The sequence below is a fragment of the Rhyacophila brunnea genome, unplaced genomic scaffold, assembly GCF_057557595.1.
Source record: "Rhyacophila brunnea isolate RB1 unplaced genomic scaffold, BYU_Rbru_1.0 scaffold_20, whole genome shotgun sequence".
Taxonomy (NCBI): Eukaryota; Metazoa; Arthropoda; class Insecta; order Trichoptera; family Rhyacophilidae; genus Rhyacophila; species Rhyacophila brunnea.
The window spans coordinates 19912508-19939620 of record NW_028232860.1 but is presented as its reverse complement, the minus strand read 5'-3'; the positions used below and the strand labels follow the sequence as shown (position 1 = coordinate 19939620).

General features: G+C 33.6%; 2 protein-coding genes across 4 annotated transcripts; one reads left to right on the top strand and one right to left on the bottom strand.

The window, feature by feature from the left end:
- Arl2 (ADP ribosylation factor-like 2) lies at nucleotides 1–6492 on the bottom strand. 2 transcript variants are annotated; one of them, XM_085947950.1, is made up of 3 exons: nucleotides 6353–6492; nucleotides 2858–3212; nucleotides 1–1238 (listed from the first exon to the last, which is right to left on the bottom strand). In XM_085947950.1, exons 1-3 carry the CDS (start codon nucleotides 6415–6417, stop codon nucleotides 1104–1106), a joined length of 555 nt encoding a protein of 184 aa, XP_085804076.1. In that variant the 5' UTR covers nucleotides 6418–6492; the 3' UTR covers nucleotides 1–1103. The 2 variants fall into 2 exon arrangements, with proteins under 2 accessions (XP_085804076.1, XP_085804075.1); XM_085947949.1 differs by lacking the exon at nucleotides 6353–6492 and adding an exon at nucleotides 4708–4810 and having other exon boundaries at nucleotides 2858–3270.
- Nucleotides 6493–7579: 1087 nt separating this feature from the next.
- Cbs (Cystathionine beta-synthase) lies at nucleotides 7580–25485 on the top strand. 2 transcript variants are annotated; one of them, XM_085947937.1, is made up of 12 exons: nucleotides 7660–7726; nucleotides 8254–8318; nucleotides 8626–8769; nucleotides 9919–10025; nucleotides 11739–11906; nucleotides 16452–16633; nucleotides 18131–18370; nucleotides 22390–22522; nucleotides 23195–23369; nucleotides 23546–23680; nucleotides 24100–24290; nucleotides 25208–25485. In XM_085947937.1, the coding sequence occupies exons 3-12, from the start codon at nucleotides 8642–8644 to the stop codon at nucleotides 25294–25296; spliced, it is 1548 nt and encodes a 515-aa protein (XP_085804063.1). In that variant the 5' UTR covers nucleotides 7660–7726; nucleotides 8254–8318; nucleotides 8626–8641; the 3' UTR covers nucleotides 25297–25485. The 2 variants fall into 2 exon arrangements, with proteins under 2 accessions (XP_085804062.1, XP_085804063.1); XM_085947936.1 differs by lacking the exon at nucleotides 8254–8318 and having other exon boundaries at nucleotides 7580–7726.
- Nucleotides 25486–27113: the final 1628 nt, after the last annotated feature.

The following is a 27113-nucleotide window of genomic DNA, read 5'->3' as shown; positions in this document are numbered from 1 at the left end:
TAGTTTTGTCACATTTTAATAGAAAATCAAATAAATTATAAAAAGTTTTACATACAATTTTATCACGTGTACTTACAGCCTAATGTTGGAACGGGACGACTGGAATTTTATTCGATAAATATCATATCATGTGTGGTTTCAATTTATCTTTACAATCAAATAATTGTTTACCCATTTTTTTAGTTGTATATTTATTGTTAATACATTAATAAAGCGAGACACTTGACACAATTTATTTTTGTTTTAAATGAGTATCATGTTTCTTAAAGTTAGCAGAATGATAATAAATTTGGTTGGGTTTATAAGGGCGAATACACATTGCACACACGTGGTTGAGCTTATGTAGCGTTTGTCAAATCTTCAACATGCTACTTTGTACCCCTTTAGCCGGCTCTCACATCAAAACTCGTCTCGCCTGCAACGTGTTGAATACGTCGATGTGACGTCATCGTTATTCACAAAACATACGTTAGCAAATGGAGCTCCGCAGATTGGTTGAATGCGACTTATTAGTTTGAAAAAACATCTACTGTTGCAATCGACAAGTTGCATGCTTCTTGGGCTGCTAGTCGAAGATGCCAAGATGCATACGAACACCTACGAATTAGTTATCATTCCTATACCGGCTTGCCGATCGCTGCATCCAAATATCTATACGTTTCGAAGGTTACGTGCGACTGTCGCTAGGTAAATGTGTGCGATCTTCATATTATGCAACACCGGATCGACGTTCTTGGAAGGTTTGATTTATGGCTGTTCAGCAGACGAGGCGAGTTTAAAAGTGAGAGCCAACTTAGAGATGAAGATTTTACCAGGATATACCCACTTTTAATGACAAATTATTATCAGTCTGTATTTTCTGAGTTGGCAATTCAAAACTGAAATGAAATTCTTTTAGAATCTTTTTTTATATAAAAAAAAATATATATAATCGACTGATCAGTTATAAGCGGTCGCTAAATGGGTAGGTACCCTAAGTTGTTTACTCATTGGATGTAATATGGTCGACACACATTGGTCACTACTAAATAGCCAATATTTGTGATTTATAACTGTTGCTAAATGTGTACACGCCTTTACATTAGATTAAAATTAATGATGTCTTATTCGAGAGTAAATATTCTGGCAGCAATATCATCCAGCAGCCAGTCGATTCCCTCCAAGAGATTTTGTCCACTCACCGCGGAGCAATATAAGATCTGCCAGTGATGAGATTTGATGGAATCCAAATCCAACACCTGGAATTGAAATTAATTAAAATAATTATTTCATCATAGATAATTACAAAATATCAAAAGTCGAGGAATGTGGTCATCTTGGATAGACAGACATCCAATGTTTACTCTTTAATATTAAAATTTTTTTTATACGATCCATTGTCTGGATCTTCGGTTATACGGATAACCACTGAGTTACGGATAACCACTGAGTTATAATCTACCCGGATAATCGGTGCTCGACTCTAGTAAAGTTTCAATTTGATTAAGTATTCATATGGCCTGTTTAAAATGGATTGTAACCCAAGATAGTCTTCGATTCATGTTACCTTCTAAATAGTTTTGTGACATGTAAATGGAGAATTGAGTGAGGTATAAACAGGTATTGATATCATTAATAATATATAAATAAATAATAGGGGTCCAAGGCGGGATCCTTGAAGTACACCAGATTATATTATCATATAGATAATTTATTATAATAGTACCACATTACATGTAGTTAGATAGTTTGGACAGTGTACCAAGATCTATTGAGCCAAATGTAAATCAATTTGATGTCGCTTCACATCAGTAGCGGAATATTTTCAGCTGCAGATTAGTAGTACTGCAACATTCATTGTACAGTGCCTCAACCAGTGAATAAACTAAATCGCATTCAAGTAATCTTTTAATTAATTGATCCTGATACATCCATGAGCCGCTTCGACCTTCGCCACAATAGCGTGGTAACATTACTTCAACAAGAAACAAGAGTGGGAGGGGTGTCGAGTAAGGTAAGGTGATACAATCGAAACAATCTTAACACTGTTGATGATTATGACCATATTACAATAAACACAATATTGCAGAGCGTTGGAGCAGACCCTTTTTTGAGTTGCTCCGCTCCGGGACCGAATATTTACTCCAGTTCCGGTCCGGGTTAAAACTTATAATAGGTGTTATATATCTATAAAAATGCTAAAAATAAGTAGGTACATAGTTTTGAAATAAGGTTTATTATTCGTACTTTTCATTATTAATTCTATTAAATAAAATTACCGACAGCAAATCGTCTTTCATTATCTGCCCCTTTTGTCGGCAATGTTGCCGTATTTCAAATAATTCCAGTGTTGCAAAGTACCGAATATAATATTGTCATCAGATTGTAGGACGAAAATTTAATAATAAGAAAAACATCCGGAGCAGTGGAGTACTACAGATTTTTGGTGCTCCGGCTCCGGGTAAAACCCTATTGCTCCACTGCTCCGTGCTTCTGCTCCGAGCTCCACTCCAACGCTCTGCAATATTGCCTACTAAATCAGATCCCTACACCTTTTGTTAAATGGTAGAGTTTACGTTTTATAACTTTTCACTTTGTTTGCATTTTTTACTATGCTTATACGACTCTGCCTGATTACCTCGCATAAAATTAGATCAAATGATATTCATTTGTATTAATATAATAATATGTACCTAGTAATAAATAAATAAGTAGATAATATGTAAAAAAAATATTTTTGAATAAATATTATATCATTTTCATCCTAGAGCCGCAAAGAATGCAAAGTTATGAAGCATATACTCTACTATTATAGTTGACATAATTAAACCAGAATATGTGGACACAACCGATGATCTGCATAATAAAAAATAATCACCTCTTTAATTTCCTGTGCAGAGAGAGCTCCCGGTAAATCCTGTTTGTTAGCAAAAACAAGCAGCGTCGCACTAGCGAGCCTCTCTTCCTTCAACAAAACATACAGTTCATTTTTACAATCGTTTAACCTCCTCTTGTCTGCGCTGTCCACTACCCAGATCAGTCCGTCTGTGCATTCAAAATAGTTTTTCCAGTACGAGCGGAGAGACTTTTGACCGCCTACATCCCAAATGTTTAATTTGTAGCCTTTGTGTTCGAGAGTTTTTATGTTGAAGCCGAGAGTCGGTGATATAGTGTCGATTTCTTCTCCATTGAATCGTTTAAGGATTGTCGTCTTTCCAGCATTGTCCAAGCCGCTAATTAAATATGTTAAGGATAATGCACGCTTGTGAACACTTATTATTATGATAGTAGCTTCATAAGAATAGAAAGCTTAGGATTATGTTAGGAATATTTTTTAAACCTGATGCTAAGTACCCACGCACGTTCTTGCTAGACGGTTTCGCTCGATCGGACACGTTGACTTGGAAGCATGCTCGTGTTGCGTCCACACGCTCGAGCAGCTCGGTACAAGACGCTCAGTCAACGCGCTACGAGTTGAGACATGCTCAAGCGATTTTCTGTCGAATATCGAGCAAGAATTACGGATCTTGAATCTTTTTCGCATCGAGCCGTTTGCTCGATATCGAACAAAATAGCATCGAGCGTGAACGTGAACACGTTGAGACATGTTCGAATGAGCGTAAAACCATCGAGCAAGAACGTGCGTGGGTATTTAGCATGACATTTGAACACTGGTCTAACCTACTGGTAAGGCTGTCATATCGAAAGAAAAAGTAACGATATCTGCGCAGTTATTCTTAATAGTTAGCACTTTAGCACGTTTCCATTATTTTCTTTGTTCTAATATAAGTTATCTACAATAATTGGTAATTCGTCATACGGCTAAAATTTAAGTTGGTAGACAAGCGTGTGAAATACGTCTCTATTCGCTCAAATTCGGGTATGTTCGTGACGGTGTATTTATGATTTTTTCAACCCAAACCTTGAAATGCTCGAAGTTTTTATTGAAACGTCAAACATAACATAACCTACAATTTTATTAGTTATGTCATTGTAGCATGCAGTAAAACAAATATTACGTTACTACTAGTCACTTGATGTTTGAAAGCTCGCAGGGATCTATAAATTACGGCGGCGGCCGTGACGCAATTATTTTTCAAAACAGCCGCATCTTGCGTCTCTATTCTTAATATGTAATTAACATATTTTATCTCGCTCTAAAAGTTAACACAGCTAAGAGAGGGGCTGTTAAACATTTGCACTTTTAGACAGTTCAGAGGGTTAACTTATTATAATAATTAACCACCTGAATACATGAAGTGATACATGTGATATATTTATCACATTTAGCTCTTAATAAGTAAAATAGCCTCGCAGGTGTATTATATGTAAAATATTTTCTTGAAAACAATAAACATGAATAAAATACTTTTGATTTCACTGAAAACGATGCCTAAAATATTGCAAATCTTTTAATGCATTGTCATCGTCAATCAGCATTTAAATATCCTAACCATGGCCCCCACAAGGGGGAGAACTGACAGGATTCTAGCCTGGAGCCCAGGCTCTGGGGGGGCCCGGCGTGGCGGGTCGACCTGACAAGTAAAATAAATACACATCACAAATTCGACCTAATGGGCAAAAAGTCATCTGCGATTAACTATTTTATTTTTAACATTTTGAAATGTCTAATTGTGTGATGTAATTTTTGATTATTGTGTGTCGATATTCGATAACACCATAATTCAAGTAGATTTATACAAAACAAAAAAATCACCAAAAATACACCGAATACTTTAAACACATTTGCGGACACAACGTCTATAAACGTTGTATTCTGTAAACTGTGTGAAATGTGATATGACAGAATGTCCATTGACGTCCTGTACCGTAGAACGGAATACGACACGACGTTTATAGAAGTCGTATTTTGGATTAAAACACTATGTTCCATATCTACTCGTGCCACAGTGTGGACATATTTCCATTAGATAGCGTCATATCTTAGTGTAAAAATCCGTTTTGAAAGAGATGCTAGATACTCATTTGTTTCCTCTAACAACGGTAAAACGCCTATACATGTTGCGACACTATGCATTTCTCATTAGTAACATCCAATGTGTCATACTGTGAGCACAATGCAACAATAGTTGTTCGTTGCTTAAATGTTTGTTACGTTAAAATGTTTTATTTTATAATAAAGAAGCTATGACGTAGATTATTATTATTTATTTGAGTAGAAGTGTTTCATCATTAGTTTCCCGCTGTATGGTTACATAAAATTTAGTTTATTTTACAAATATCTTGAACATTATTTTTTTCCTGAACGATTTGCGTATGTACGTAATCTGATTTTTCATGTAAAATTAGTTTAGAATATTATTTATCGATACACGCTTATTGTACGGTCTTGTGTCGTTACAGTATTGATATATTGGTACTTAGATTCTATATTGAATTTATGTTGTGCATAATGTGCAAATATTCGCGACGTTCGACGTCTATGTACCGTCTAACAAACTTATCTAAAGAACGGTCAAATGGAACTACAAACTACCATATGGACGCCATTTTGAAAACGTCATTTGAATGTCAGATTCTGTCCAGTTGCGAGTCTCGATTGGGTAGTTTTCGACGTTGGCTCACCCATCCATTCTTTAGATAAGTTTGTAGGTCTGTACATTGTGTCATATCGCGGTGTTCAAATGATAGATAATATGACACAACGTGTATTGACGCCGAAGAAAAAAACTTTTTTTCAATAGATTACAGTCATTTCTATATACATATATCGGAAATTTAAAAAAAAGTAAGTAAAACATTCTTAATACAATACTTTCAATATGTGTCATATCAGTAACATTTATTAGCCGACACGTGTCCGCGAACGTGTTAATTTTACCTGAAACAACATTTAGAAAACGATTCTGTAGAACGTCCTACTGCCTTTAACCCTAGCGATGAGTAGGGGGGCCCGCTTCAAGATGTGGGGGCCATGATCCTAACTATGGAAAACGTATAGAATGATTCGATACTGACAAAAAAGTATCGAAACTTCATATCTACTTTTTTGACAGCCTTACCTATAGGGTAAATCACTACTTCATTTCACAGCCTCTGTTATTGTTATTTCACACTACATACAGCGCTCTGTCTCTACTAAGAAGAAGAAGAAACTATTCTTATAATAATGACTAATATTAATTTTTGACATTGTGTTTTAATAAATTACACAATAAAATAGTATGACGATGGATTTTTAAACATATACCGACTGTGTACACGCATTTAAAAAGACCTTATCATTATGTACCTACAGTTTAAAATATAATAATTGTGAATAAAATACCTAATAAAAAAGTATGTGACGCATCGGCATTGGTTATTTGCTGATGGTATTGTATTTACACGTTTTTAATAAAAAAAAGGATACAGCATTAGAATCCGCATTTCTTTTTCCTTCTGTCGCATTTTCTTCAACACTGTCAGAAATCCCATATTCCGTTAAAGTGCATAAAAGTTATTAAAAACAAATCGCCCTCACCATGTCAAGATTTTGACACATTTGCATTTGACAGTTAAAATCTAGTCATTGCCAGCTTAAAAAAATAAAAACAAAAATTAATTAACTATCTATTTTTTAAAAAGAGATTGGACTTCAATCTCTTTGATTTATTATTATGAAGTGAGATTAATCCAGAAAGGTAGAAAATTTCTTTTCCTATGCCACTGTGTCACTAAAAACTAAATTATGTATACTTAAAAAACAACTACCTACCTACATAATTATCTTTGCTGCATCAGTGATTGTAAACTAGGTTCCGCGAGCCGGGCTGTGATTCCGTGAGTAACCGGTCGTCGTAGTGACGGTGTTCTATCTACTTGCATTAAGCGAGCGCCAATATGAAGGAGGCTTAGTGCTCGGCCGCAGTGATTTCGCCGGCGCGGCGCGGCGGCGTCTAACTCAAACGTATAACCGTGTGTATTATGCTCCAAAAATGACACTGTCTACGAACATTTTACACACGGTTATACGTTTGAGTTTCGCAAGACGCCGCCGCGCCGCTCCCGGCGACCACTACGTTCTTGCACTTAGTTACATAAAGGTACCTATTGTATTTTACTTGCCTGCATATTAGAAGAAAAAAGGCAGGTATGCAAATTACATAATATTTGCAAGTATATTTTGCGGAAAACAATTGTTTCAAAATGATCGTGGTCGTATAAAACAATCTTTGTACGCCTCTATGTTTGAGAGGTTATCGTAAGTTTAATAAAATGCTTCAAAGGACGGCAAATTCAAGAAAGAATGAATCGCCGAATATTTTTCGATTAATAAATTCAGCTTAATTTAAGTTTTTAATGATATGTGGCCAATTAAATTTTGAGAGACATTCAAATATCCGATGTCGCATGTATGTCATTTAGAAATCAATTAATTAATTAGTAATTACGAGTCCTGTATTTAGATCAGACGCAAATGCTACTCCGATAAATGGCAGAATGATAAAACAATACCTACCGGTATCATTTCTGTTATAAAAAGTGAATATTTTTGAAGTGAAAATCCTCATAACACGAAGGGTGCCGTGAAACGGAAAAGTTTGAAAACCACTTTACCATTATAATACCAACTGAAACATAAGAAACTACGAACGATGATCAATGATCACAAATTTCGTTCGTATTTCGGTATTCGGTAAATTTCGGTTCTCTTTCGTTCGCAAACTCTCAGATAAATCTATTCTACGTACACGGTGATATAGAGTTAAATTTGAGTTTGGGGTGTTTGAAAGAGTCTACAGCGGTGATTATTTAATATTTCATTTATTATTATTAAATTATACAATTTTATAATAAACTTGTGTACCTACCTGACATATTGTGCAGTACTTTTCATAATAATACTATGTTTTAATTGATACTAAAGATAATATATCGAAAACGTGTAATACCTAGGTACTATTCGTGTGATTAATCTAATAAGTATCGATCAAAACATTTTCATCGAGAAAACTATACATCTTATTATAATACAACGGGTTGAAAATGTATCCAAGCTGTGTTGTTACACGAATAATAATGTTTATTTTTATTCTGTGGGACTGATTTTCAGAAGCACATGTTTCTCACTAACTAATAATGATAAAATTAGGCTACCGATATTCATGAATGAAAACTGACGTAGTTCGATCTTAAATTTTGATGACAAAGTATTACAGTTATTAATAATGAAGTTTTGAAGTTATTTTGCAATAAAATATATGCATGTTGTTTTATAAAATGAGTGTAAACTGTACAATTAAATTAGTAAACAAAATGTTTGCTTAGTAGGTAGGTACCTACGTCTGGTTGAACCGGCTCAGCTGTCTGTCAATTGAAATTTATTTTTAGAATAGGTAGGTACTTTGATGTACATACCTATTGATTCAAACTGGTTTTTAGATGGACTTATTTAATATTATTTGAATTCCATATTCAAACTATCTACTTAGGCACAGTTTGTAAGGTTTTTTAAAAATTGAAAACGAAAGATTGAGAGAATAAATTAATAATAGGTATTGTGTGATAAACAAATATGTACCTACGAGTCTAATTAGAAGTTTACGAAGTTAAAAAATATTAGGTAGGTATAAATAGTACCTACCTATTATAAATTTCAATATAATATTATACATTATGTTGTTAAATTTTGGTAATTTTTAGGTTAACTATCACAAAAATGGCGCAAAACGAATGTCCTATGAAAAATGGAAGGGATATTAAATTCGTCAGTCCAGATACACCATCACGGTGCACGTGGAAGCTGGACAATGATACTGGAAGCTCACCTCACAGTGTGAGACCTGTGTAAGTAAAACATGTTTATTGAATGTTATATTGATAATTCGGTTCTATATGTTTCCTGGATACAGCGGCAAATACATTTTGAAAATAGCCGATATACTGGATTATTTGTTAGGATAACCTAACCTAACCTAAACTAACAAATAATCCAGTATATTGACTATTTTCAAAATGTGTTTGCCGCTGTATACAGGATAAACGTATAGAACCGATAATTCTAATGGATTTAAGTTTTGTACTACAGTCGAACTCGGTTATTACGATCACGGACATAGCAAGATCTCGGATGTAATGAGGAAACATTCGTTGACATTTTAGTTTATGATTTTCTCCACACATTTATTCACTTTTACTACTTATCGGATGAGCAAAAATATCAAAAACTTTCTTAAAACTGTTAATGTGTCGATTGTTTAAAAACATTTTCGACCCTAAGCAATAAAATCCGACCGTAAACCGATGCCACCGGGATCAGATTACGTTTCTGACACCTATCTAATTGGTGTTTTCGCCGACACATCATTGAAAAAGTATCCACGCATATGGTTGAAACTGCATGTAAAAAATCCAAGCTGAAGTCAGTAGGTACCTGCAAGCTTTCATTACAATAAACAACTTCTTATGTAGTTTATGAATGCCATGCTTGTTTCGGGGATTTTTACGATGGTTTTCAGATTTTTTATATTCTACTTCTATTTTTGTTTGAATTGCTACTTTTTTTGTTACATGACCGCTCATTTAAAAATACCTATTCTCTGATAGAACAAGCAAATTCAGTCGGTCCCATCTTCCTCGTAATAACCAAGTTCGACTGTATTTCAGTGGTTTTTTGCGACCTGGGTTTCGCCTTTCAGCATTTTCAGGCACTATGCGCACTCACCAATGGTAAATACCTACACACTGACAATAAATACAAAAGGATGCAAAATTACTTCACCGTCATACGGGTAATCATAAATAAAATTATTCTACCAAGAAATATTAGAGAAAAATAGAGCACAGTTGCAGAGTCTGCCTATTCTTAATGATCAGCTTACCTTTCCTAATAGCCCATTGCTATATCCTATATGATTGTTTACATGCAAGACTATAATATGATGTATAATGTAATGATAAAACAAACATATGGTAATGATTATCGTGTTTTTTCAGACCGCCTCGTCCGAAGATCATGCCGAATATCCTACATGCGATCGGAAACTCTCCTCTGGTGAAGCTGAATCACATTCCGCAGTCTGCCGGGATCGAATGTGACATGTGTAAGTAATTCAGTATAGTTATCATAGCTGTTGTCATTTAATGCAAACATGGTCTTCATGCATACAATAGAGTACATAATAGGTAGGGTGCAGGTATCTAAATTGGTAAAGCACATTAACCGGAATCCAATGGGTGCGATTTCCAGCACCACCGAATTTGGCACCATATTTATTTCAAGATTTTTCTAATAGGTGTTTCCGAATTAATTATGTTCAAAAAGAATGTCACATTATTAAATCTTGTGAATTATTCGTTTAATTAAAAGAATAGTTTATTGAATTATTATTATTTATTATTCATAGGTATACAAAAAGCCAGTTGCCAATATTAACACAATTTGAGAAGCCTTCAGTTGTATGAATATTAGTTAATTTCATCGTAATGAGATTGGGTGTAGGTGGCTATATTAGTACATGAGATGGATGCAGATTCGAGTCCCGTCCAGACCTATATTTTTTTCAAGATTTTCAAAATTTTCAAGATTTTTAATAGGTAGATATGTTTCTGCGGTTTCCAAATTATGTATGGTCAAGAACTGAAATACCTAATGGGTGTGGAGAAACAGGCAACCAATCTCGAGTGTGGAAGAATATGGTATAAACTTAAGCACGTGTTAAGAATACGCTTGTATTTCGTTCTGACAACTGCTGTCGTTTTATGCATTAACGAAGTTGCAACACACTATTGCAATTCTATAATGTGTGGTTCATTTTCGTAAGACACTCACATTCAAAACCCTGCATCAAAATATAGTGTATTGGGTTATGGCCTATCGGAATTCTATTTATTAATCTGTTCTGTGGTCAATAACTTAAAGACCAATTTATGTGAGATTTTGGTAAGTAATTCTCCTGATGTTTGGAATATGGCTGAGTACGTCAGTTTGACTCCACAAGGAAACACTGTACAATTAATTATTGTTTGAATTGACATAGTCATGCAGTAAACGTAGCAACGGCATTGATAATGATCTACATCTAATTTTAAAACTCTTTTTTACTAATATGTTTGCAAAAAAATATTCTATTCACAGTCCTAAATAATGTGCTTTGCCGCTTTTTGTGATTATCTCACAATAAAATATTCATGGAGACAGTGGCAAGGGTGGAGGTAGGCTGTCAATATCCGACATAGATAGTGCACACTAAGCTTTGTCAGTCAAACGTATTTTTTATCATTGAACTAAGACTACTATGTGTAGATAGTTTTTAAAATTCAATTAAAGCCTGCCTTATCCAAGCCTGCCTTATCCAAGCCTGCCTTATCCAAGCCTGCCTTATCCAAGCCATAATAGATAATAGTCAAAAAATATTTGTTTATCTATAAAATATCTAAAAGTATGCAATTAAATCATACATAATTTTAGATATTTTATAGATAGAAGAATATTTTTTATCGATTATGTATTCTTAATTCAACTAAAACAAATAAGTAAGACTGAAAAAGTGTGCACAATTTTTATCAGATCGCCCACAGCATACCTAAACTATTATAGTTTGTTTTAGGCAAGGTTTCATTGAATTTAAAAAACTGACCAGCACCATCTGTAAATTGTATTCTAAGCTAAATGAAAATAAATAAGTATGACTGATAAAGTTTAGTGTGCACTATTTATGTCGAATCTCAACAACCTACCTCTACCCCTCACCGCTGCATGGAGGTAACCGACTATGAAACCAATAGCCTCAATTTATTAACTCTACTTCTTGAAGATGTTAAATGCGAGTTTCTGAATCCCGGGGGCTCCGTGAAGGACCGCATTGGACACCGAATGATTGAAGATGCTGAGGCCAAAGGACTGCTCAAGCCGGGAAGTGTGATCATTGAACCTACTTCTGGAAATACTGGTATTGGACTTGCCATGGCTTGTGCCGTCAAAGGTAATTAATATCAACCTCATTACATCGATAACGTTTATCAGAATGTCAATATTTATAATATGGTGTTATGTAATTAACTCTGCGATGATTATATTTTAGACATTTCTTTAGTCTATTATAGTCAATGACATTAATATGGACGAAACATCTGGGAAAAAAATGAAACTCACTTTTTTGTCGGGTCTGTTGAATGGCATAATGTGTTCTAACGCTTACAATAAAGGTGATATTGCTATAAATTCCTGATGCTTTTTGTCGGGTCTGCCGAATGGTTCGGTTCGAACGGGTTCGCTGAAGTGAACATTGACACTAGAAACACTGTTCTAACGCCATTACAATAAAGGTCATATCGCATAATGGAAATTGCGTAACGTCTATCTATGCATGTGCTAATGTTGCTATGCCCGAATTTACTTGCTAGCTACTGTATTGAGTGTGTTGTCCATTAATAATATCATTGATTATAGTTGTTTGTTGTGCAGTAGAACTTTAATTCACCAGAAAAAGGGATAGATCAAACACATTGAAAACCTGCTTCTATAGAGATACATAGACTGAATGGATCAAATCGAAGCAAAAAAGGGTCACTGGTCCACATAATATGACATTTGCTATAAGTGACTTCGCATTGCAGATTCATTTGCAGAGAAATTCATAATATTGCTATGACACTTATTTTCCAAATCGCAGGGCGTATAAAAAGACAATCCGTCACAATGAGTAGATAAGTAGCCAATGATACTACACTTTGGAATAGTTATTTAATTGAAAAATCATGTAAAATACGTGTAAAACCATTTATAACTGCACTCAATTAAGTAATCATAATTATCATAAAAAATGGCTGCCATTGTCCATGTAAGAAAATCGGAACAGCAACTGAATAATCTTAATATTTGTACATTTTTCGAACTTAACCATACTTCATGGGCTTGCAAAATAATTTCATAAATAATCAGATTCCTCCTATTTACATTCCAAATTCTTTGGAATGGATGAATGAATAGTAAAATTTGCATTTGAATGGTATGAACAAATGTTTATTCAGTCTAATGTGATCGAGGAATTAAAAAAACTACCTACGTCCATAATTAGTCTGAATAATCGAGGTAATATTGCATATAAATGCTTTCGTTTTAATGTCATATGTATTGGGTTTTTGCTGAAGCCTTAAAATATCGACTTTGCTGTAATTTTATGGTGGACCAATTTAAAAAAGGTTTTTTTTGGTTTAGTAATAAATTTTCCACTTATTACCCCACCAAAAATAGTTTCAACTACGTCACTACGTCACGGAATAGCTTTGTGATGCAATACACCATTGTGACATTCAAAATAATCTGACCTCATAAATAACCAAAGAATTTGTACTATAAATAGAAGAAGTCTTACACATTATTACTGTTATGACATTTTAAATTATTTTGCAAGCACATGAAGTATGGTTAAGTTGGTAAACTGCACAAATATTAAGATCACTCAGTTGCCATTCCAATTTTCTTACATACACAATGGCGGCCATTTTTTATGTTTATTATAATAACTTAACTCATTCACTGCGGACCAGTTAATTGCTATTTAATTACCATATTTAAATAACATGTTAATAATATCAAATGGCCATCTAATGCCGACACGGTAGCCGTGTTGTCAGCACTGTATGAGTCGAGTGCAGTTATAAACGGTTTTACACAAATTTTACATGATATTTTAACTAAATAATTAATAACTAATGGTTACTTATCTACTCATCCTAACTGATTGTCTTTTTATACGCCCTGGAAATTAGGAAAAAAATGTCATAACAGTAGTGTGAAGTTATCTCCAAATGAACCTGCAATCCAAAGTCATCTGTATCTAAATTCAAACGTGGGCCAGTGGACCTTTTTTTTTGCTTCGATTTCATACATTTGGGCTCTATTTCTATAGGAGGTTTTCAATGTCTTTGTAAATAACTAATTTTCTCTTCCATAGTGGTCCTAACGCCCTTAACACCTTCAATATGATTGCTGTTTATTAATTTGATTCTCTGCCCATTATTTATGGTGTCATCCGGCATTTTATACCTTTGATATTTTGCCTTATGAATATTTTAATAAAATTAATTTTCAAAGGGGTTTAATATTTTGATTTATCAAATTGGTATGGGAAGTTGACTTGGAATCTTTATCATATCGACCTTACGAACTTACGATTATAGTTGTACAATAATAAATATTGTTTTGAATTCATGATAATTTATTTTCTTTTTTTGATTATTATACGCATGTTTATTCTGTATAATTCCATATTATAATAAACAAATTTATTTGTGGAATATTATATTTGAAGGTCACTAATCGATGGGTGATTAACACAAAAACCTATTTACAAAACGTCAATTTTTCAGGAGAGGCAAAACAAAGTTTTTTTTTGTTTCAAGAGGTTTTTTTTTAACGAATTTAAAGAATGATAGAAAGATGAAATTTTCAACTTCTTAAAGTATAATCATTTCTCTTCTAAATCAATTGGAAAAGAAATGTAATTTTGATGATCTATATTATTAAAAAAAATACTGTTTTAAAAAAAGTCAACCAACTTACGTTTTTGTGTTACCAATAAATTTTCAAATTATCTTTGCAGTTTGTTATTTACCTAATGTAAAAATGTATCTACAAATTGGCAAGTTTTAATGAGTGGAAAAAATAAGTTTTTTTCAAGATTAGACTTTTTAACAAAACTAGTATGGATTTTTTTTTTATGCATCGGAATGATTTTTTCCCCTTTCAATACAGTGAAAATTTTTTAGAGATTCATCATCCCTGATGTTCATTATTTATAAAAAATGGGATATCATCCTGTTTTTGAGTTACTAAACATTGTCTTTTTATTTTTATGTAGTATTTCTTAAGAAATAACTATGTAAAATGACTTCAAAATGAAAAAAAAACAGTTTGACATTTGAAGAACAAGGCGATACGTTGCGTGTTTCCAAACTGTCAGAAAAAAATCCATAAACACAAAAATGTATGAGCTGAAAGGTTTTTGCGTTAATTTTTTTCGATTAAATTATGAGATACGTTTTAGATTATTTCCTTATTCATAGTATATACGGAGATACGTTTATGTGTTACAGATAGAACCGATTATAGTTAACAATTCTGCATACTCAACTAAAAAACGCATTTTTTTTTAGATAGTTTTTTGTGTTAATCACACATCGAAATATATGTATCTATGTTCAAAAACCCTTTAACTCTGAAATATGTAAATAATTTTCTGGCTATTATTTAATGGAGTTATTATCGTAATTACAATACACATTGTGAATAGCGTATTGGCAAAGGGTGTGGGTAGGCTGAGGAGAGTCAACATAAGTATAGCACACTGCACTTTGTCAGCCATACTTATTTGTTTTCATTGAACGAAGAATACAAATTTTATTGCAGATGGTGTTGGTTAGTATTTAAAATTCAATTAAACCCTGCCTAAAGCAAACCATAATAGATAAAAAATATTCTTCTATTTATAAGATATTTAAAATTATGCCATTAAGTCATACATAACACTTATTAACATAAGATATTTTATAGATAGAAGAATATTTTTTTTTATATTATGGTTTGGCTGAAGATCCACGGTGTGGAGGTTGTTACGAGAGATAGAGGTTAGCCACTTGCTCAACCTATTAGGTCCATACTCTGGTTCCAATACACATTGAAGAACTCCATGTGAATTTTTACCAGACGTGGGATTCAATCCCGGGACCCACGACATTATAAACCTGACGCGTAACTGCTCGGCCTTTGTGGGCATCGAATACTATCACTGAAAAATAAAAATAGATTAGAATCATTTTCATTCTTATCAATCAATCTTATTCTTATCTTCGATTTTTTCAACGGTATGACAGTTGATTAGCAGATCTACAAAACTTAAACATAATCAAATATATTATATTATAATAATATGTATACATACTTACTTAAAAAAATATGATTTTGAATAAATGTTATTTTTGTTAATTCAACTTTAAGAAACTTGTTTAAAAACTATTATAATGGAGTTCTACCATGTAAATTCCAGTGTGTTGTAACCTTCAAATACACCAATATTGAATGAGTGTCAGTGCATAAACCGAGAGCAGTTATCAGAACGAAGGACAAGCTTAGAATAACGTATTCTTGACACGTGTTTAAGTTTATCCCATATTATTCCACACTCGAGATCGGTTGCCTGTAACTCCATACTCGTTAGGTATTTCAGTTTCCGTTAATTCTGTGTTTCCTGGCTTTCTCCCATCAAAATTGTTTACAATGCTAATTTTTTGAAAACCTATTCGATTACATTTATTAAAAAGTCAATTCTTCTCGAATTAACACCTGATAGGCAAAGGCTACAATGTTTGCACAGGAGCAAAAACCAGTACATATTGCATCTATTTCATTAAGGTTTATAAATCAGTTAAGCTATAATGCAGCAATCACTCAAATGCACCCATTAAGAATAGCTTATCTTTGATTGAGAACTTCATTTAGTTGAACGCTGAACGTAAATCTATTTCAGGATACAGATGCGTGATAGTGATGCCGGAGAAGATGTCAAACGAGAAAGTAGACACACTGAAGGCACTGGGTGCGGAGATTATCCGGACTCCCACGGAGGCCGCCTTCGACTCACCTGAGAGTCTCATCATGGTTGCCCACAGGCTCAATAAGGAGATTCCCAACTCGATTATTCTTGATCAGGTAATTTTGAAGAAAATTTTCTTTTATGAAAATGGAGTTAAAATATATTATGATAATAATGGTTACTAAATAAAATTAGTTGCACGTTATTTACCATTGCAAATTCGTTTGAAGCAATCTTCACACGTATATGCTCTTAGATTTATTTGTTAGGGAAGCACAGTCAAAAAAACGCTATACATTAGTATTACAAGCATCGATGAAGTTTTTTATAGAATGAACTATCATTATTTAGATGGATTGTCATCCTATGTCGGTGGTCGATATATATTTAAAGTGACATCAAATAATCGATGAAGTGTGCACGAAAAGCATATTTTTTATATTCAATGAATAATTCACAAGATTTAAGAATCTGATAGTCTTTGAAAGCACTTCTGAGAAATATATAACCACCCACTACAAAAAATCTTTTTTGAAAAAAAACTTACGACACCCAGCAGCTTCGAACCTGCGCCCCCGGGATTTGCGCCCATGAACTCTGACCACTTAGCTATACATGTCTTATCTAATTACGACGATGTTTTCAAAATTATGTATGTTAATTACAGATTATGTATTGGAATACTTTGATTGTGGTGGGTGCGTGCATTTATAATAATCAAAACATTGATAAAGCAACCATTCAATTATTTAAAAATTTTAAGTATTAACTATTACATAATACTATGAATTTTCAATTTAAATTGTATTCTATACATTTATAATAATTTATTGTTAAAATATTTTAATAATTTTCAGAGTAAAATAAGTTAATAATTTTGATTACCAATGTAAATCAACGATGCCGTGCCAGTTACGATTTTCATATCTGTCATTCCATTTTTATTTATGCATAGCAGTTAGATTTACATAACATTCACATTCTATGCACCTGGACTTGAGTATTCTTAATTTGTATGTATAAATATAATAGCATCATATTGGTTATCAAGACAATAGTCTTGTTATAGACTTGTCTACTTATTCAAAATGTCAGAGATTCAAGATCTGACAAAACAAATTTTCCATGTGTTACAATTTGCGATTTTTGTTATTGTGTTTGTTGAATGAATGTTACATTGTTTTCTTATCAAAGCAGGTCATCGTACAATGACCTATTTTTACACATAATAAAAAAAATATTATCAATTTTACTATTATACTGCCTGTATGTAGTTTTCGATCTCAGTAAAAAATATACAATGGATGCTAAGTAAATACATAGGTATAAACATAGCATAGTGAATAATACATGAAGGAACAAGTCATATTCTTTCATGTGACAGACATTACCTGATATCTCAATATCTCCACCCCAAAGATGTTTATTGAGATGAAGTTTCAATGTATGAAATTGAAGCAAAAAAAAGAATCTCTAGTCTACTGTTTATTTTGGCAATATCTGCACATTGACAAAAATAGTGTTACTAGTTATTATTCAGCAGTGGTTAATAAATACTCCAATGATTAGTTATGTTTGATGTTTAAATGTCCGGTTCCATATCTTGTTTACAGTACCGCAACGCAGGCAACCCTTTAGCTCACTATGACGGCACAGCTAGTGAAATCCTGGACGCATTTGATGGAAAGTTGGACATGGTGGTGATCGGAGCGGGAACCGGTGGAACGGTGGCTGGAGTCGGTCGGAAGATGAAAGAGCTCTGCCCCACTTGTGCGGTGGTCGCTGCAGATCCAGAAGGATCCATCCTATCATTGCCCGCAGAGCTCAATAAGACTAATGTGGAATTCTATGAGGTTGGTTTTTGTAACTTTTATTCCCTAATTTAAGAATTCAAACAGGATTGCAAAGTTTAATACTTACTATACAATAGCTATATTTAGTGTTTGAGACTTTCACAGTTGTTTGTCATCGTAATTGATTTTTGGCTTTTCACCGCGTGCACTTCTTCCTTATCTCCTCTACGTTTCGGGCTCATTGCAGAGGCCATTATCAAGATACGTGTTATGATGAAATGTAGTGTAGGTGTATGAATGCAAACGCCACTCCAAGAATGCCAAAAAGAATCCGATTAGAACAAACGTTGCTCAGAATAATATGCTGTGTCAGTCATGACGATCAAAAATACCGGATCGAATATTGGATTTCGCTGACAGTGCCGGTACCCATGACGTTTGCGACGAGCCCAAAACGCCGAGGAAAGAAGGAAGAAGTACACGCGGCGAAAACTTAAAAATCAATTACGAATAGCTATATTTCATGGATAGCAAGATAAACATATTTTTTTTAATTCAATCAAATATTTGATTATAAAACATTTTAAAAGTGGGGTCCTTGTGACCATTATTACACACATTTGTAAAAATTTTGACGGCTAACTTATTGTAACAATTATAATACCTAAATACATAAATAGGAAAACTATCCTCGATAGCCATCGATAGCAGCCTTGTGTATAGAATAGATGCGTTTGTGTAATATATATAAATGGTGTTTGTCTGAATATAAACAACATTGTATTAATTAAAGTTCACAATATTAATGATCAGTAATTTTGGCTGATAAGCTGATACCTTTTATTATTTGTAAACTATTAATTTTCTAACTTAAGGCGGTATTTATTTGTCACACACAGGCGAATTTACCTCCCGCGATGGCTCGATTTGGCTGATAGCCAAAAAAAATGCCATTTCATTTATAAATGAAATTAAAATTGATACATATATTGCAATATGATTATTGTTATTTTGACTCGCAAAGAAACTAAAGCCATATTATAGCAAATGAGGATATGTACCTAATTGTTAAATAATAAACACTGATAACATAAATTTCAATCTGCAGTTAAATTGTAGCGCAAATTTTTGTAATTAGTCACATGTTTTTTGATTTATCACCGAATTACCGTAACTATCGTAATACATATCACTTGTTGACGCAGCTTGAAATGTCTTATCTGTTGTTATGTGACACAACTTAAAAAAGTTTGACGTATTTTACTGACTAATCGTGAGGCGTAATTATTATTTTGGGTATCATTGACCGAGCTGATAAAATCGGTTGCCATAACAACATATTAATATTACTCTGGCAATTTCTTGTACAGACCTACAAACTTATCTGAAGAATGGGATGGGGGAGCCATTGTCAAAAACTACTCAATCAAGACTCGTAACTGGACAAAATATGACATTCGAATAAAATTTTCAAAATGGCGTCCTATGGTATTTCGCAGTTCCATTTTTGGCCATTCTTTAGATAAGTTTGTAGGTCTGTAACAGTGTTTATTTCTAAACCATCGTCAATAAAAAATACACCCAAGCAAACTGAATTTTAAGCTAGTCCGGATTAGTCGAGTGGCGAGTAATTTAGTAACTAACCGCATATGAACAGACAAATTTAGTCGAGTCAATCTATTTTGTTCTATTTTTCGGTCGAGTACGGGCCCCACCACCTCTCCCTTAATACCAAACAAGCCACGAGACAAGTCTGAACACGCTATGTTTAGTCAAGTTTATTAGTTGTCGTAGAATTTCTTCCTCCAATTCTTCTAATATAGCCATTATAAATGAAGTTATTAACTGATTTATTTTTTGAACATAGATAATTTGAAAACACTTCTGTGAAATCTATACAATAGATACTCTTTCAGTAATCCGCCACCCCAAAAACCAGACAAGTGTCCAATTAGTGAAAGCGGCGGATTATAGTGCATACATACAAAATATGGTAAAATTAAAAGAGGTATTTCGTAAAAATAGTTTTTTTTGAGAAATTTGTACTAGCAAATTGATATCATCATTTAAATATGATGTACTAGCAAATTGATATCATCGTCCGGTAGGTGAAAATCACTTACTGGGCGGGGGTGTAATTAAGATAGATTTTAAAGTATAAATGATGATGGATGAAAGAGATAATTTTAAGACTAAATATAAGTATTCAAATATAATAAATTTTGCCGCGCATGGCGGCAACGTTAAAATCTCCGCGCGCCTGCGCCGAGGTGGTCCTCGTGATTCATCAAATCAAAAGGATCACGTGATAATATTTGGCCAATCACGAGAGTCCTTTTTGCTGGTCGGCGTGGGTACGGGAAATTTAAAAAGAGAAAAGAAAGTTAGTAAGCGTCCCTTTTCCAATATGTACGGACCTGCGACTATAATTGTAAAAACAAAATATATAAACCTGTAAAGAAAATTTAAAATATAAGATAATACCAAGTTAAGCACGAGACACATGGTTTCGTTTAATTTCTCCTCAATTTAAAAAATATCTTTTTTTTGTGAATCCGGGGTTCGATGGACACCTGAGCTAGCCGCTGGAACCCCGGACATCTCAAAATAACAGTTTTATTTATAATCAAAATCAAGTATTTACTAAATTATACATATTCATAAACTAAGTTTATTAACTAAATATTCAGTGAGGCAGATATTCTTGAATAGCTTAGGATACCTGGCTTTCCCTATGAATAAAAGCTTCAGTTTGTGTGTCCCGGTTGCATTGAATCACGGCATAATTATTGTGATGCGGTCCTTGGGCACTTTCCTCCCTAGTACATTACTTTCTTCGCGATGAACATACTTTTTACAAAGGAGTAGTTTCCAAAATAAACCCATCTTATCTGCGTTGTATACTTGTACACGGCGGACTATTGATTTGGACAATCGAACATCGGCGAATTATAGAGCTTGATTTTGTGCTGTCAACTAGTAAAAATAACGGCGGATTATAGTAGAATCGAGTGGCGGATTACTGAGAGTGTTTTTAATTAATTTAATGAAGTAATTTTCAATAAAACAAATATATAAATACAATTTTTGGGGTAGATTTTCTATGTTGTTTTTATCAATATTCACTATTATAGACTTACCATTATATCATGGAAGACATCTTATTACCAATTTGCAGACTCTCTTTAACCGGTTCTATGCTTTCAGCGAGTTATTTCGCTCTATGAGGCCGTGATCGACAGGCTGCACACACAAATTTCGCGAGTTATTTTGCCCAACTTTAAACTCAAATTACTAGCCACTGTCGATTGATTTGGATAATCTAAAAGATTAAACACACGGTGACATCTGTTTGAATAATTATGACATACTAAGCCATAAATTATCGGTATTACAGCGATTGTAGTAAGAGCTTCGCTCTACATTCAACCTGTGTCGCTAAAAATCTGCGGCCTGTCAGATACTGCCATAGTAATATCGTGAGGCATAGAAAAGGTTAAGAATCCATAGCACAGGTCCAACGTCTCATCTTAACCTTAGCTGTCACAAGATGTTGCATAATTCACATTTGTATATCCTTACTCTTTAAAGCAAATCGTCTCTGTTCTGGCAGAACACACTAACTGGAGAATACTAGTTTTGAGTAATTTGACTCTGAAGTTGTTAAAATGTTTGAAATAATGGTCTATCATGTGAGTTTATTAAGTAATCGTAAAAAGGATGACTTTAAAATAAAGACTGTTTATTTATTAAGAAGGTTTCCAGACCGTAAAGTTTGAAATAAAAGAAATAATTTGGTACTAACTCAATTGTCATTTTTTCGAATTAGTGTTTTCTGCCAGAACAGTGACGAAATAATGTTCCATCTATGAATAGTCAACAGACAATAGCAAACATACTACAATTACATATCATTGTTCTAATTTTTCTTCATAATAATACATTACCAACAACCTTTAGATTTGTTTAAACCTTCAGGGAACGTTGATCCATCCCAACTTACTTGTTTTAAAGTTTTCTCTTCTGGCAGAATCGATAATGATCTCTTTTGTTAATTGATTATCTTGATTTTGTCGTAGGTTGAAGGCATCGGATATGACTTTGTTCCGACGGTGCTGGATCGCTTGGTCGTGGACAAGTGGATTAAGTCTAATGACAAGGAAGCCCTGCCTATGGCTCGAAGACTTATTAGGGAAGAGGGATTACTTTGTGGTAATTGATATTTCCTTATGGTATTAATATATTTTATGTGATCATGATATGTTGATTCCCAGGATGAAGAATGACTGGACATCATAATGATATAATATAGATCTTTCCAAAAAGTCTATAGATTGTTCAAGCATAGCTCCTAAAGATACACAAATTTTTTTTTTTACAACGACATGTGGGGTTTTAACCACGGCACGGGGTATGGGACCCATGCACCTGCAAGTTTTGATGCATTGTATTTTTGTTCTTAAAATAGATTAACGGTTTTATGTAACGAAATCAACTGCGATCAGACGTTATCATACTTTTTCATCCTATCCTAATAAGATCATATGGGGCTCCACAGAATGGAAATTTGTATTAACAGATTTTGTGTTTACGAGAAATGGGTCAGCCACATGCTCAACCTATTAGGTCCATACCCTGACTCAAACACAAATTGAAAAACAATAGGTATGTGTATTTGTCAGACCCAGGATTCGAACCTGGGACCCACGACGCTATAGGCCGACGCTTAAACCACGCGGCCATAGTGGGGTGGAATCATACGTTACTATATAAATAATATTTTTTATTTCTCGTATTTTCAGTGGTCCACAGGTGTAAAAAGGTTGAGAAACACTTGCTACACTATTTAATTAACATTAATTAGCATAATATATTTACCTACAGGTGGCAGCAGTGGGACAGTGATGTCTGTCGCTCTGCGGGCAGCCAAGACATTGAAGAAGGGACAAAAGTGCGTTGTTTTACTCCCCGATGGAGTGCGAAATTACATGACTAAGTTTATCTCCGATAACTGGATGGAGGCAAGAGATTTTAAAGAGACTGCTGATGCAGGCCACTGGTAATCAGTCATTTCTCTATATCTAGTATGTCTACTCCAATAGAATGCATATTTTGATTCATATTTTGTATTATGTTTTGATTGAGACTAATTTTTGATGTTAAACAATTTACAAGTTAGCATTTGATTTAAATTCTGTAGAACTTATGTTGATTTCTTATTTTGTTCTTGTTTAGGTGGTGGAATACCAAGGTTTCACACCTCTCGATGTCGACCGTTCCCACATTACAACCATCCATGTTGTGCCAAAATGCAATTGAAATCATGAAGAAAGAGGGGGTTTCTCAACTTCCGGTTGTGGATTCGTCAGGGTAAATTGCATTAGTTTTTATTTTTAATTAACAACGTTTAATATCAATAATTCATTAAAATCCTTTTTCTTCATTCCTCAATTCAAATGTGCCCCTTATCGTTGTTTGGGGGTTGCCTTCATTTACAAATTATTGGAAGACACATAACACAAAGCGATTGTATATGTGTCTTGTTGTTTTTTGTACGTTTACACCCATTCGATAAATGATGTCTCAGCAAAAAAGACATTGCCGGTTCAAGAGAAAATGAACACTCTTAAAAAGGTGAAAGAACACGTTGAAACAGTGTTTTTCCAAATCAATTTGTATGATTGTCAGTCTCTTCAAAAACATAAAATCAGGGTTTCATGTTTGTAGAAAAGACATGACGTTACGCCCTATATTTTTTAATACGGTATGTTTGTTGCATTATTTTCTAGGACTATTAAGGGTATGGCGACTCGCAATCATCTCATGAATAGGATTCTCAATAAAAAAGTGTCTCTGACGGATCCTATTGAAAACGCTCTATTCAAAATGTTCCGCAAAATCGATGTAAGCACATCATTAGGAAAGGCTTCCCGCATATTGGAAAAAGACCCTTTCGTTCTTGTCACTCGTCACAGTGGATGTAAGTATTGGCTGTAAAAAATATTATTAGATTAGGGCTAGTTATGAAATAATCCATAATCCACCGGTGACAAACATATGACTATAAAATACATAGATAATATCATAATATTGAGGTTTCTTAAATCTTGATTTTTCATGTAATAAATTCAAACAAATTGCTGTTTATTATCATTATTTTTGTACTGGAATAAATATTTGTTAAAATGCTGTAATTTTCGAGAGCAAGCAAGTCATGTTTTCGTAATTTTGCTATTAAGTACATTTAAAATCGAGCGTGTAAAAAAATGTGAGTTGATGTCCTGCCTCCGTCCTAGGCGTACAGTTTCTGACTGCATGGCAGATTTCTCGTTATAATAGATAGTAGGTATAATGCGGCCCTCGTAGTCCAGTATGTAAGGCACTGGGCTTTCATCCGGGGGCTCCAGGTTCGATCCCAGTGGGGTCACAACGTATTTATGTGATTTTCTCGAAGTTTGGGGGTTTGTGATTGTTTAATACATTCACTGCTGATCAGTTAATTACTTTTTAATTACCACAATTAAATATCATGTTAATTATATGTAATGGCCGACTACTGCAAACGCGCCAGTTGCGTTGTTAGCACTAAATGAGCTAACTTCTATTAATAATTACGCTAGTGTTTCACTACACTTCTGTCATTGCCCCTCATGGCTTGTTGTAGTGTTAAAAAAGAATACATAATATGTTGGTATATATATATTATTTTAAAATATAAATAATAAATATACACAATTGATTCCCTGTATTTTGATAAACAATAGTGTTTCAAAACCTTCCGAATTTTTTATAGTGAAGTTAGTGAAATTCGCCATGATCATAGAAGATTGCAAAAGATTGCAGGCATTGCTGAACAGTAAATTTGTTACTAAATCTATATTGCTTTTTGTTTTACAGCGCAAGAATCCGTGGTCGGAATTGTCACAAGTGAACATCTCCTTGATTTCATTTCCAACTCTAAAAATAAATCCCGAAGTGGTGCCTAATTTAATAAATCATATAATATTTCATATCCTTATATTTTACGATTCTAAATTCAAATAATTTTGCATTCTATTTGTTCATAATATTATATCAGTAACAGATTTTATACTAATAATTCTTAGAAATATTTTTTATGATGAATTTTTACAATATATTTTATAAATTAAAATATAAAAATTGATGTATGCTGATGGTTTTTATTATTTTTTATCCTACGATCCAGTGGCGGTTTCACCAATGTGGGGCACGTGATGCTGACTAATTTTGAGTCCCTATAATAAAGATATTAATCAAATTTTAATTTTCACACAAATGTCTCATAAATTGTCATAACACATGTAACAAAAATAGGCAAGTTATTCTTCAATTCAATGACAACATATTAAGTCAAGCCAACAAAATAACTAATATGGATATAATAGGATAATTATATTATAATAGGACAAACTAATGACATTTTCAAGAAAATGTTGCATCTCCTAGGTATTCACTTATTTCCACTCCACGCATATATACCTACATACATTTTTACATAGAAACCTATATGTAAGAGAAAGGGTATTATCTGGCTATATGCGACCGTTTTCTTTGTGTATGACGCACAATAGAACCTCAATTTTATTATTAATTTACCTAAAAAAACATACCATCATCTTCTCAATACAATTAGGTACCTCATTTCAACCCAATACACATAATATGTAACTATCTTTTTTTCTATTAAATTAAAATATCTTTATTTTTGCATAAAAACTATATACTTCAGCAACATGTACTTGCGTATACCTCATCCGTCAAACTAATATTAACCGACTTCCCGTCCTAAAACACAACTCCTTTATTCATATGTATTTTATCTTACTCTAACGCATATTGCAACGCAACGTTTTAAAGGATTGGGTAATTTTATAGTACTCCATAATATCGTCATAATGATCCCCCACATTCTGAAGCGGGCACCTAGGCCAGGATCTTTGGCGGGCCTCCCTACTGGTCTGACGTTCTACAGTGGCGTTTCCCAAATAAAATTCAGTGTATTTTAACACATTGAATTATGAAGTTGTCGACTAACAACATATAACAACCAAAAATTGCATCGCACAACCATATGTTTTAAAATGGTAAGAACCTCGAAGTAAAATACACCGCAGGCGACTTTTTTTTACTATTAGAGCAAGTTTAAGATATGTGTTTATCTTATTTATCTGGTCGCCACGCTGGGCCCCCCCTGAGCACGGGCCCCTAGGCTAGAGCCCTGTCAGCCCCCTCTTTTGTGGGGGCCATGCACAACCAACTGAAAAACAACCCAAAATCCAACACAACCTATTTATTTTTGGGTTACAGTAGATTGTATTAGGTTTTGGTCACAAAATTGACATGGAGTGCAATAAAATTACCACGAAAGAATTTATCAATAAGGTAAATGTACCAGTAGTTGACCTTTTCTTAATAAAAATGGTGAAAATAAGAAACATAGACGTGGTATTGCTCTAAATTGTAAAGTTCAGACCAGTGAAGCCATCTGTGGTTGGATTGAGGAACTAACACATCACCATAAATGTCATAGGAGCATCATAGCAGCTATTTGAAAACAACACGTCACGCCGTAAGCATTTTGTTTTTAATTTCTTAAGTAAATTGTTAAGGATATCAGTAGATGTAAGCATATGGCAATTTAATGTTTTTGTTTAATTTAAGTTAATGCATTACGGGCAGTCATAATATTGAAGTATCGAGATCATTTTTAATTATTATGTTATTTTACAAGGAAGCAAATTTGTGGGGGGGTCAACTACTCAAACTTTTTTTAATACTTTTT